Source organism: Cnephaeus nilssonii, assembly GCF_951640355.1.
Source record: "Cnephaeus nilssonii genome assembly, chromosome: 11".
Lineage (NCBI taxonomy): Eukaryota > Metazoa > Chordata > Mammalia > Chiroptera > Vespertilionidae > Cnephaeus > Cnephaeus nilssonii.
The window spans coordinates 68,599,167-68,612,386 of NC_137082.1; the positions used below are offsets into that span (position 1 = coordinate 68,599,167).

The window sequence follows — 13,220 nt, forward strand, 5'->3', positions numbered from 1 at the left end:
TAAAGAGCCAGGCTCCCAGCCTCTCGTGCACTCCTTGGCACATACTAGGAATTTAATAAGTGGGTGAATGCTTCCTTGCTCTTGGGGGTCCCATCTCATTCATCAGGGTACCCTAGATTCTCCAGGGCTCCTCCTTGACCATAACTGGGCCCCTCTGGTGTTTTGGGATAGAAGCATGCTTTTTCCTGGGGAAAAGGCAGAAAAAACTACAGCCTGGGGCCCCAAGGATACTCTACCTCTTAGAAAAGTGACCCCCTTAGGCACCTCCTATGCCCCTCATTCATCTTCAGTCGACATGTATTTGCTGGATATCTGCCATGTGCCAATATCAGCACAGAGATGGAGGAAAAGTAAAAGGCAGAATAAGGCACCACTCCTGCCCTCAGGGAACCCAAGGGCAGGGGTGATGAACCAGTAACCAGGAATTTCCAACCCAGAGTGGTAAGTTCTGTGATAGAAGATGAATTCGGGACAGTAGGAACACAGGAGAGGCATTCAGCCCAGCCTGGGAGGTCAGGGAAGACTTCCCAGAGGAAGTGACGTGTTAGCTGAGAACTGAAGGATGAGTAAGAGTTAGAATGGGAGGGAGGCAGGAGGGTGTTCCAGGCAGACAGAACAGCAGAACAGCATGTTCAGTGGCCCAGAGGCGAGGGTGAACAGAGTGGGTTAGAGGAGCTGAAAGAAGTTTGATCTGGCTGGAGTCTGAAGGAGGAGCACGGGGGAGGGAAGGGGAGGGGGCGGGCCTGAAGGATGGGGAGTGCCTAGGAAAAGATGAGCCTGGTACCACACATGTGGGCTGGTCCTTACACAATTAGCCGGCCCTGTTACAGATTTTGGACCTCACCCAGAGAACAATGGGAAGTCATTGAAGGCAAAGAAGTGCCATGAACAGACCTGTATTTTAGAGCAACCACTCTGGCCTTTAGATGAAGAATACAGATGCTAGTTAGGGACTTTCAGTAATCTAGGCCAGGGCTGATGACCCAGCCCCGAGCAACGCAGGGCAATGGACAGACTCAAGAATGATTGGCACATATCTCTATGCCAGATGTTTGGGAATGGAGGAAGGAGGGATCTAGAATAATGCCGGGGGTTTCTAGCATGGACAAATGGTTGGATCATGGTGCTATTTACTAAATGGGAAAGGGGGGGATTGGGGGTGGGGAAGATGCTGGATTTGATTGAGAGTGAGGCACTGTGGGACACTCAACTGAATAAGTCTAGAAGCCACTTGGATGTGAGGATCTGTCTGAGACTCAGGAAAGAGGCTGAGCAGGAGAAAGAGGTGGCGGTAACTCATAAGAAAAACATATAAATAAATACAAATATAAATCTATAATAATAAAAGGGTAATATGCTAATCAGATCAAACGTCCTTCCGGACGAAGCTGGGGCCGAGTGAAGCCCGGGTCCTGGGTGCCTGCAGGCGGTGGCCAGAGGGAAGCAGCCCGGGTCCCAGGCACCTGCTGGCAGCGGCCAGAATGAAGCCCGGGTCCCGGGTGCCGGGTTCCAGGTGCCGGAGGGAAGCCGGTGCCAGCAGCCGGGGGAAGGAAGGCCTACTCTTGCACGAATTTTCGTGCATTGGGCCTCTAGTATAAATATAAGTAAATACGTGTGAAGGAAGTGTGTGAAAACAAGTGCCTGGATGAGATCACCCAAGGAGAAAGTCTCTTCGGCATCCATGAGAGGGCCCTTTCAAAGAGATATAAGGGACCCTAAAGGCACAGTCCTCCTTCCTCGGTGTGAGGGCTGAGTCCCGCTAGCAGATTCCTCTCTGGACCCTGCAGCAAGTCCCCAATGACCAAAGTCCAAGGGGAAGCTGAGGCCCTACAAGTTCTGAATCACCTGTCCCTCGCCTCCTGACCCGCCCCGCTCTCTTCCTCTCACTTTCCTTCTCCCTCTCCCTCTGGCCAAATCCTCCCCATCCTCCTTACCTCCTGGAAACTTTACTTAGTCTCCCAGTCAGGGTCCTTCCCAGAGAATGACCTGCTATAAACCCAATCTCATCCTGACTCATCATTGTAAAAGGGGAAAGAGGTGATGCCTCACCTGCCCAAAGGAAACCCACCACCCACTATCTCCCGCCACCACCTCCTTCGTCAAGCCAGCTACGACTCCTGGTCCCCAAACAGGGCCCACCCCCTACTCTTTCTTGTCGTCACATGTGTGAGTTCCTGGGAATAGCAGACCCTCCTCCCAGTGGAAGCCTGGGACATAATAGTTGCTCAGGAAAAAGCCTTTGGGAGTAAATGTCACCAGGCTCCCTTCCTGACTCCAGGGTTTCAGAAGAGCTGGCTGGGGCCAGAGAACAGAAGTAAGAGTGAAGTGGGTTCCTCCTCCTTTTCAAATGCTGTCAAGATGCCTCATGTTCTCACCTCAATATCATAGGAACTAGTGGATTTGGGGGGGCGGGGGGGAGGTTGTTGAGACAAGAACAAATTTCTTAGTGGTTAAGAAAACAGGCTGGAGTCAAAATGTAGGTGTCAGTCACAGCTTCACTAGCTGTGTTGATACAGTTGAGCAAGTCACTTAAACGCTAAGCCTCAGTTTCCTCCTTTGCAAAGGGGTACTAATCGTGCTTAACTGAGAGGACTGTTGGGATTGAGTGAAATAATGTCTGTAATGTATGCCTGGCACAGAGTGGAGCGCTTGCTGCTGCTGTTACAATCTCGGCTATCATTAGTGCACGTGGTGCGCTCCCTGCCCGGGCTCCCCACTCCACACTCTTCCGCAGCCGCATGATGCAGGGGCTGTAGGGCTGTCTCCTGTGGGACTGGGCTCCTCTTCGCGCAGCGTCTGCTCCTCGGGCCAGGCAGCTGGACACGAGAGCCCCTCCTCTCTGCCCTTCACGCCCCTCCCAGTCCCCCTCTTCCTTCGTGGGGGCCCGGGGCGCGCGCGGGGCAGGAAGCGGGGGGCGTCCTGACTAGAGACTGCAACTGGGTAGCCCGGTACCAGTTTCCAAGGCGACCGCGCGGGCCGAGAGCGCCGCGCAGAGCCGGCCACGCGCCCGCAGCCGCTTATGTAAGCGACGCGCAGCGCGGAGCCAGGCTCCAGGCAGGATCGCAGCCAGGAAATGGGAGCAGGGGAGGGGGCGGCTCAGTAGGCTGGTTCTGGGTCCTGCCTTTCCACCTGCCCACTGGACCGGACGCCAGGCTCCCGGCCTCTCCGGCCAGAGCTGATGGCCCCTCCCTGAAACGCCGGGCGCACTGGTTGGGGCGGTGTGGGGCGGGTGAGCTTCAGGAGTTCTCCAGGGGGCAGGACGGCGAGGGGGAACTCGTCCTGATTCCCCAGAGCCAGGAGTCAGGACGGTGGGGGAGCGCCTAGTGGAGCGTGCGAGGGAGGCAGGGCCAGACTGAGGCTGAGCCCTCTCCGCCCCCGCCCCCTGGGAGCTCTCAACCCGAATCGGCTTTCAATTAAGCTGCCGCGGCCAGAGCTCCCGGGGAGGAAACCGGCGAGCGGTGCGGGCTAAGGAGCCTCCTCCCTATGGGCCTGGGGCCAGGCCTGGGGGAATTCCCAAGCGAGATTGGGGGAGTGGGGGAGCGCGTCAGACCCCAAGGAGAAAGGAGACCTGGAGGCCAGAGATAATACCTTTGGATTCTTTTTTAGTCCAGAGAAGCCCTTTTACTCTGACCATTCCCATCTGCCTGAGTCAGCACCCAGGTTTCCCCCACCCACATCCCCAAGAACTTTGGATCACAGATGCCAGGGACTCTCGCCTGAGGGTCCCTCTTCCCACAACCTCAGCAGGTCCTTAAAACCCCCAACCATCATCTCCAGTTGCCTCTGAGAGGCCTTCTCTCTCTGGGACCCAAAACGCCTGACCCAGGTTCGGAACACTCTGGTTCCAGGCCCTGGACACTGTCGATAGAGAGAACAGGTCTGGGCCCACTACATCCAGAGTCTAGAAACTAATGGGGCGGGTGTAGAACTGAAGGGAGCTCCTAGTTCCACTCCTGCTCTGCACCCATAGGCCTCCTGAGACCCCATGGGAACCCCAAGGCCCAGTAAGGCCCTGGGGACAGACCATTCCGGCTGTCTGGGGGAGCAGAGAGATTCTCCCTCAGGCTGAGTTCCTGTCCTCAGAGTGGAGACATATGAAGGGGGTCCCAGATGAGAACGGGTTCCCTTCGTTGCCTGCGCACCGCGTGTCGATGCCTGATTCTGCCGCAGACTCCACTTAACCAAACCCCTCCCCCCCCACACACACACAGTCTAAGCCTGTTGGGGAAGGGGGCGGCTTCCAGATGAGGCACCCCCAATGTAACTGGGAGGTGGATGAGATGGCCAGCCAGTAGTTCAGACCCCTGTAATCCACTCAGGCCCAGGGAGGAAGAGTGGGTCTCAGACAAAGGATGGGTACCCTGGTGTCCACAGCCTTCCCAAGCGGCCACTTGGCTCTGACTCCTTTTCAGGATCTGAAGGACTTCAAGTCGAGGCTGCCAGTCCCTGGAAGACCCCGCTCTTTCAGCCCTTGGGACCTTCGGCCATCCCCTGGGGAGGTCTTCAAGAGGCTTGGCCCAGAGGGTCAAGCTATGCCCAGGGGAGCGTTTGAAGGCGCTGAGCGCAGACAGCTGGAGCGGGAGGCGCGCTAGTGCGCGAGGGACGCAGCGCCGCTGGAGGGTGGGGGTAGGGGCGGCTGACAGCCGTGATGGATGGCTGAGACCGCTGGGGGGCGGCGGGGGGCCTGGGAGCCCAAGGGGGTGACTGGCCCCTGAGACCTCGGAGCAGGGAAACCGCGGAGAAGGGCGGGGGAGAGCCGATGCTGCGAAAGGACTTGCTCCAAACCCTTGGGCTCCTAGCGAGTCTCCGCACCCACCGCAGCGCGTCCGCAGTGCCCGCGCCGCGGCGGCGCCGGGATTCAGCAGCTGGAACCCCATTCCTGGGGCCTTACTGAGGAGGCTAGCAGAACGGACTAGAAAGACTCCCCCCTGCCCCGCCCTGGAGACCTCACTGCCATCCCAGGGTACCGAGAGGGAGGGGAAAGAGGGAAGAAAGGAGAGAGATCTTGCTTCCCGTCCTGAATAGGAACCCACGGGTACGCAAGAGGGAAAGGCAGATTCCGCAAAGTAGAGCTGAAAATCTCCGGGGGAGGCACGCTCCATTCTGAGGTTGGATCTTGGGCAGCTTTGGGGGAGGGGGCCCGGATTGCACCAAGTGTCCTCTTAAGGAGACACCGCAGCCCGGACGGGGCCGTCATGTGGCTCCAACCCCTCATAAGTACCTTCCCCTTATCTTCCAGCCGGAAGTCTCAGAGAGAGGGATGCAGCAGACTGTGCCCTCTCCCACCCCCGGCCCCCCTCGACACCGGTCAACACTCTGCGCCAGGACGCCAGGGTCCCTTATGGGGGAAAGGAGCCCTCCTTCCGCCCGTCGAGCTCCACGTCAGCCCATTCTAGCTCTTCCATACCCTTCCCACCGCCTCCCCCGCTCGGTTAACCTACGTCTGCCTCCCAGTCGGTGGGCAGTGGCAACCCCTCGCCCCCAGCCCGGCCCCAGGCGAAGCGCATTCCAACACCTCGGACAGCGCCTGGCGCATTCCAATGGAACAAGGCTCCAGGCCGCCGGGGGTGCCCACCGCCCCGGTCATTCCCAGCCTCTTCTCTGAAGGAGGCGGCCCCCACTCTGCCTCTCGCCCCAGAGCTGCCGCCTCTCCTCGCCGCCCCCTCCCTCGCCGCCCCCGGACCGCTGCTTACCGGGGTTGGCTCCCCCATCGCCGTCCTCGCAGTCCGTCAGGTTGTTTAGCATGGTGGCAGCGCCGCGCCGGGCCCGGGGATGGCTGCGCCGCCTCGCCCGCGCCCCTCTGCCCGCCTTCTCCGCTCTCTCGCTCGCTCTAGCTCTCGCTCGCCCTCCGCTCCACAGAGGAAGAAGCTGCAGTGCCCGCCCGCCCGGCGCACACACACTCGCACACGGACACACGCTCACACCCGCGCGCGCCCCCTCTCAGCGGCGGCGCTGCTCACCTCATCCCGTATGCAGGAGGCGTGAGCCACTGGCGGGGTTTTGGGGGGGAGCGCGGGAGGGGGGAAGAAGAGGGGCGGGCAGAGCTGGCCTGGGGGTCCCCTCGCACTAAAACTGAGGGCTTGCACGGGTGGGATAGAGAGGGTGCTGCAAGGGATAGGGGCCTCGCCTCCCTGCAGCAGACACAGCTCAGCCCGCCCCCCACTCTCCGGCGCAGGCGGGGCCGGCACGTGGGCAGGTGCCATCCCGCGCCCTAAAAATAACGGCAGGGAACTAGGTCGCGGCCGTGGGGAAGCGGCCCCGCAGCGGCCGCCTGGCTGGGAGTCTGGGGCGACCCCTAGGGGGGAGATGAGATGCCAAGGGTGGGGCACCAGGGACTACGGGTCCCTGGAGAGCCTTGTCTGCAAAGCTGGGGAGGCCAGCCCGGAAGAGGGATGGAGAACCAGACCCTTTCCCATCTCGCTGTTCAAGAGGTGGCGCTGAGGATGTGGAAAGGCCAGAGGCCTTAACTGAAGCACTGTGCTGCCCCCATGGGGGGACGCAGGGTCTACCTGGCCACCCAGTCTTAAAACTGGAGGAGTGGAGCCTGAGGACTTGCAATGAACCCTCTCACTGTGCTTGGCTGACAAGAGCCATAGCATCTCACCCCCAAGACAAAGCCCTGGAGTCCACAGACAGGGGCCCTCTGACAGTGGAGTGACCCTGGGAAGGAGACATGGTGAAGAGGAGAGAAAGCAGCAGTGAGGTTCTAGGGAGCACTGACTCCCCACCGGGGAGGTGCAGGCTCTAGGGGAGGCAGGCCAGTCAGAGGCGGGCCAGAGACAGAGTGGGGGAGGGAGGATGAGGCCGCCTGTCGGTTGGGACAGATTTTCTCCTGGGGCAGGAGTGTCTAATCCCCTAATCCAGGATTGCTTTCTGAGGATTCCAGAGCTGACATGCTGTCTGTGCTCCGCTCCCTCACCTGACACAGGTCCCCCAGAAGCGTGATTGTCCTGGGACCCCTCAGCACCCCTAGATCCAGGCTGGAGCCTGTGGTGGAGACAGCTCAGAGAGCAGCATCAGAGGCTTGGGCCCTTTGAGTCTCTGGAAGATCTAAATATCAAAGGGTGAGAACAGAGGAAGGGGAAATGACTTTCAGACTCACCCTAGCAGCCACCAACACTAGCCCTCTAAGGTCCAGCAGAGTTCTGTGCTTGGAAGGGATGGCATCAATCCTCTTATCTAATGCATGGCTCTCATTTTGCAGATGAGAAAGTTAAGGCCCCAAGAGGAGAAATAAATGACTGTGTGTGAGCACAGTACCAGTGATTGGCACAACGCGGTCTAGGAGCCCGGTTGCTTTATTCCAGTTTAGGACTCTGCTCCTCAACACAACCTCTTTTGAAACTGCCCCTGCCTCCTATAGAAAGGACCTCTGATCTTTGTCTTCTAACAAAGAAACTGGGCCTGGGTCTGAGCTACACTTTCTCCCTTTTCTTGTGTTCGGATTTCCAAGTCGCCATACTGGAGTGACCTCCTGCCCTGCAAGTGAAGGTGGACCCAGAAGACTTTCAGGGGTCCTAAAAGCCTGGATCCACGTGACTGGCTGGAGACCTGTTTCTGGGATGTGATCTTTCAGAACCATGGACAGGGCCCGCGGTTCAGCTCCTCTGTACACATCTGTCGGTGGTGGTTTCACATTGAGTCAGCCAGAGAGTCTTCCGCAGCTGACTGACAGGGGACTCTGAGGGATCCACCAATAAGGTATCAGAACCACTGGGTTCTGTGGATGCTGGAAGGACTCTAGGGTGAAGAGCTAGCTATTCAGACAGGTATGAAAATTAGACTCGGCTTTCCCAGAGGGAAAAAAAAAATACATACACACACCCCCAAAAATTAAATAAGTTTGGATTGGTGACAGGATTTAAAAGGAGAGAAGTAGGGTAGGTTAGTGTTCAAGAGCTCCTAAGCACTCCACTGCACACACCACCAGCAGCAACAGCATTATGGTTTCCCACTACTCTGTAGAGACAGGTAACATAGTAAAACAGGTAGTGGGCTTGCCTGGGATATGCTGTGAAATAAATTAAATGCTGAGATTTTTTTTTCAGCAAGCCCAGGTCTGGAATGGTCTCCTGGGTGTATATCCCTTCATTTGTAGCCCAGAGCCTTAGCCACTCAGGCCTGAGCCCACCCATGGGGGAAACCTAGGTCCTAAGGGAGTACAGGTGAAGGCAGGAGCGACTCCTCTTCCCCTCGGTGTCCCATATGTCCACCCTCACCACAGTTCCTCGCTCATGGGGCATCTGGGATTCAGGAAATAATGCCGCCATCCTGTCTTCTGCCCCCAAATTCTGCATATCCGTGGGCAAGACTAAGGTCCTCTCTCGGGGATTCAGTATCTCCACCTTTAAACTGAAAGGGTGAGGCTGCATAACCCATGGAACTCCTTCCCTCTCTGAAAACTCTTAATGTTCTCTCCATTTATCTCAGACTAACATCATGGAGCCCAGACCAAGTGAAGTCGGAGTCCCAAGGGCAGACCCCAGACCTTCAATTCACACACCCCACCTTTCAAGGAGACTGGTCCCTATTCTGGCCTCAGGCGAATGCTCTGCAGCGAGGCTTTGAGAAAACACATTGCAGGCATCTCGTGCACTGCCAGCTTGGCCTTGGCCAGATGACCAGCAAGATGTCCCTCAGCTCCGAGCCCCAGGAATATGGCTGCCAGCTCAGCACCCCATCCCTACCCAGAGCCCTAGGAAGATCTAGCTAGAGGGGAACCCTCTCAGGAAAGCACACAAGATGCAGAGCTGAGCAGGGTCCTATTTTTGAATTCTCAGTCTGTAAAATTGATTCCTTCTCCCACCTTATACTTCTCAGAGAGAAAAATATTCAGAGAAGCTGTCTCCTAAGTATCAGGATTTTGGAACTGAGACTTTTATAATTTACCTTTTACCACTCCCCATTTATGGGGAAGTTGGTTTAGAAATAGAAAGACGCAATTTTCTTCATGGGGTGAACTTGTGGCAGATTGGGGACTGGTATCCAGATTCCCGACCTCCAGTCCAGGGCTTCATCCACTGAACCAGAATTGGAGGAAGCTGGAGCCACCTGATTGGTTCCTCCTTCCATGGGAGGCAGACATAGTGTTCCTCCTCGTGACTCAATCCCTATCCATCCTTATCCCATATCATACTCCCAGGACCTAACCCACCCACCCCCAGTTCTGACCTCATGGAGCCAAGGCCCTGAACTCCCTCCTTCGCTCTTCTCTCCCCACCTGCAATCCCCATTCTCCAGACCCAAAACCCTCGCAGTGAATTGATGAGTCCAGCGCACAGCACACCCCACACACAGGGCTCGCTGCAGAGCATGTCAACCACCATCGTCTCCGTGGCAACCAGGGGCTTAATTAACAGGCTGCAGCCCCATCACCATGACAATGGCACCCCAACAGTCTCCCATTCCCCTACAGATTCAGACCACCTTCCCTCTTTCTCAATCTGGACCCCCTTCTCACTGTAACCCACCCCCACCCCCATCCCACCTGGAGAGCTGAGGCCAGAAGATCTCTCTGGTTCATTGAGAAGAGGGGAGGGGAGATGAGGGGGATGAGAGAGAGAGAGAGAGAAAGAGAAAGAGAGAGAGAGAGAGAGGCCCGTCACTATGGCAACTGCAGCCACGTTCATAACCAGTTTGTTGCTATGGAGATTCCCAGGGCTCACCTTGGGCTGAGGTACTGGGCAGTGAGGTTCTGAGCCCTGGCTTAAAGATGGGGTGACTGGAGAACTCCTTGGACAGGTGGGAGAGCTATAGATCTGATATTTACAGCAATAATCCAGTGTCATTCTTCCCAATTTATAGGCAGACTGAAACATGAGGTTTGGGTATGCGAAAAGCAGAGAACGTCACCCTTATAGATCACCAAAGAAGCTTAGCCAGTTTATGGCTAGAAAGACCCTCATAAAGTTTCTTGGTCAACTCCTTTACACTATAGATGAGGGAATTGGGATCCAGAGAAGGGAAGCAAGGCCACACACAGAATCTGAGCTAGAGTGTGTATGGGGTATATTGTGATCTTGCTCCAACCCCCCTAGCATTAGTTGGCTCTCTCTCACTCAATGGGGATACATCCCAATTCCTGTTAGTCTTAGCTCAGGCCCAGGGCTCTTTCTCCTACGCTGCCTTCCTCCTTGATAACTGAGGCACAGCAGGGAGTGGTATAAAGGGATGGGGGAGTAGCTCAGAGTTGTAACAACTGGTCAGGTCCACTTCTCTCCAGCCAACTCGCCATCAATCTTCCCATAGTACAGATGAGATAACTGAGGCATGGGGGCTACAGTGCAGGGTTACTGGTAGATTCGAGACTCAGCCTCTGACTTGCTTCTTTCACCCCTGTATGTCATGTTCCCACCTGTACTGACCCCCCTGGCAGCAGGAAGCACCTCCAGGGACAAACTCCACTCCCTTAGTCCAGAATGAAAGGCAATGCTCATATACAAGTGACCTGCAAACCCTCCCCCAAGCCTCCCCCCACCTTACACATGCTGTCACCTCTCCCTGTGGGCCTGGGTGGGGACAAAAGGTGGGAAGAGTACCTCCCTGGGGCCAGAGGGCTGTACAGGAACAGCTGTGGGAAAGATACCATCAGATGTTTGGTCTCCCTAGGGAGCCCTAATCCACTTCCCCAGGCGGTGACCTATCAAGGAGGAGGTACTGGCCCTAGCCAGTTTGGTTCAGTGAATAGATCATTGGCCTGCAGACTGAAGGGTCCCAGGTTCGATTCCAAGTCAGGATACATGCCCAGTTTGTGGGCTTGATCCCCAGTGTGGGGCATGCAGGAGGCAGCCAATCAATGATTCCCTCTCATCATTGATGCTTCTCTCTCTCTCTCTCTCCCTCTCCCTTCCTCTCTGAAATCAATAAAAATACATTTAAAAAAAAAAAAAAAAGAAAGGAGGGGGTACTGGAGGCTATTTCAGGTCCTTCACCCACATCATTCTCCAGATGGAACTTCCAATAAACACAGCACACAAGTACCCACCCCACAGATAGACACAGAAATACACACATCAACATGCCCATCAACACTCTGTCATACAGTGACACACATAAGTACTGACTCATTGACCACCCCACAGGTCATTAGAGCTGGCATAGGATGCTGCTCCCTCAAGAAACACAAAGACATATACACACTGCCTCTGCCACAGGCACACAGCTTTCCAGATTCACATACAATTTGCACAGACACCTGCACACCCAAAACTGAAAGTTGAGATGAGAGAGAGGACCATCGTATTCTCAGGCCAGGGGGTAAGGAATGGGAGGGAAGGAGGCAGGGGTAGGAGAAGCAGGAGCCTATAGCTGATGAGCATTAAGTCACTGCTAAGTGCCAGGTTGTGGGCTTGACACTCAGAACACAAAGATGAAACATTAGGGTCCCTGCTCAATCATAAAAAAAAAGGATGAAATCTTGCCACTTATGACAACATGGATGGAGCTAGAGGGTATTATGCTAAGTGAAACAAGTAAGACAGAGAAAGATAAATACCGTATGATTTCACTCATATGTGAAATCCAAAAAAATAAAACAAATGAACCAACAAAACCAGACAGAAACAGACTCATAAATACAGAGAACAAACTGATGGTTACCAGAGGGGAGGAGGTGGAGGAATTGGTGAACAAAGTGAAGGGGATTAAGAGGTTCAAACTCCCAGTTACAAAATAAATAAGTCACCAGGATTGAATGCACAGCACAGGGAATATAGTCAATAATATAATAATTTTGTATGTTGACAGATGGTTACTAGACTTATAGTTGGGATCACTTCATAAATTACATTATGTTGTATACCTGAAACTAACATAATATTGTATGTCAACTACACTTCAAAAATAAATAAGTAAATACACTAAATAAAAATAATAAAAACAAAATTTTAGAAAAGGATATGGTCCCTGACCTTGAGATGCAGGAGACACACAAGTAAGTAACCTCCATCCATTGGGACACGTGCTCTCATGATGCAGTGGCTGGGCAGAAGTGGAATTGACTGCCTCTGCCTCGGAGCCAAGGAAAGTGAAAAGGGTTTTCAGAAGGAGTTAAATGAGCTATAACTTACAGGGTGAGTAGGAGTTTCCCTGACTACTTGAGATGAACACAGACAAGTATACCAGGAGTCCAGGAGGAAAATGTTTGAATGACGGTTTGGCTTTCATCCTAAAGCAATGGGGAGCATGTTGGAGTGGAGTTAGGATAGGATTGGAGGTAGGCAGACCAGTGAGGAGGCTATGGTGGTGGCCATGTGGCAGATGATGGAAGTATGGTCTAAGGCAGTGGTCGGCAAACTGCAGCTCGCGAGCCACATGCGGCTTTTTGGCCCCTTGAGTTTTTAGCAAAGGCCAGCTTAGGAGTACCCTAATTAAGTTAATAACAATGTACCCACCTATATAGTTTAAGTTTAAAAAATTTGGCTCTCAAAAGAAGTTTCAATCGTCGTACTGTTGACATTTGGCTCTGTTGACTAATGAGTTTGCCGACCACTGGACTAGGGTAATGTTAACAGGAGGGGAGATGTGGTCAGATTCAGGAGTTTGGGAGGTGGAGTGGTCAAGATGTGAGGACCCCCTCACTAGGAAGAGAAAAGGAGGCGTTGAGAATGGCTCCTGAAGTTCTGGCTTTTGGTTCTGGAAGGATGATAAGGCTATTTATGAAAATTAGAAAGCAGACAGACAGACTATGAAAAAGATGAAGAGTGGAAGGAGTCCAAGAAATCTGAGTGGCCACTTCCAGTAAGCTTTTGGTTCATGGACTGGAGCCCTGTGGAACTCTAGGTCTCAGTTTGGTCATCTATACAATGAGGGGATTCGCTAAAGAAACCCCTGAAGTAAACCTCTAGGGTTTGGGGTGCTTATTTTTGCTGGAGTCAGGGTGAGCTCACCTGCAGCTCAGCAGCGACCCCTGGCGGCCCTGGGAGGCTCTTCCTTCTCCCGCCGCGGGGCCACTCCGCGCTGATTTGCCACGTTCCTTCCAGACCTGAGTGGCACGGAGCCAGGGAAGGAACCCCGGACAAGGGCCCCCTGCGGAGTGTGTGCATCCAGGATTCTTCACCGAAGGCCAGTAGGACCCTGCCCCTCCTCTCTCTTCTATACCCTGCCTGTAACTTCCATGACAAGACTACTGCACTGGGCCCTCGAAGAAGACGCCCCCTATCCCTCTTGAACTGGCTCCACCCAACCCTTCTGGCCCTGGAGTCCCCCCCACCCCCACAGCA

The 13,220-nt window shown here is 54.6% G+C and overlaps 1 protein-coding gene across 2 annotated transcripts in view; it reads right to left on the minus strand.

Annotated features, from left to right (window-relative positions):
* Positions 1–13,220, minus strand: part of SLC12A5 (solute carrier family 12 member 5) — a gene marked incomplete at both ends in the record, with an annotated part of 36,437 nt that overhangs the window by 22,430 nt on the left and 787 nt on the right. The window contains one exon of one of the 2 annotated variants that reach the window (XM_079785325.1): positions 5,694–5,745. The exons of the other annotated variant lie outside the window; for it this stretch is intronic. Within the exon in view, the coding sequence (XP_079641451.1) occupies positions 5,694–5,745 (52 nt within the window). Of the gene's footprint in view, positions 1–5,693; positions 5,746–13,220 lie in introns of those variants that run through there. 2 annotated transcript variants of the gene reach the window in all.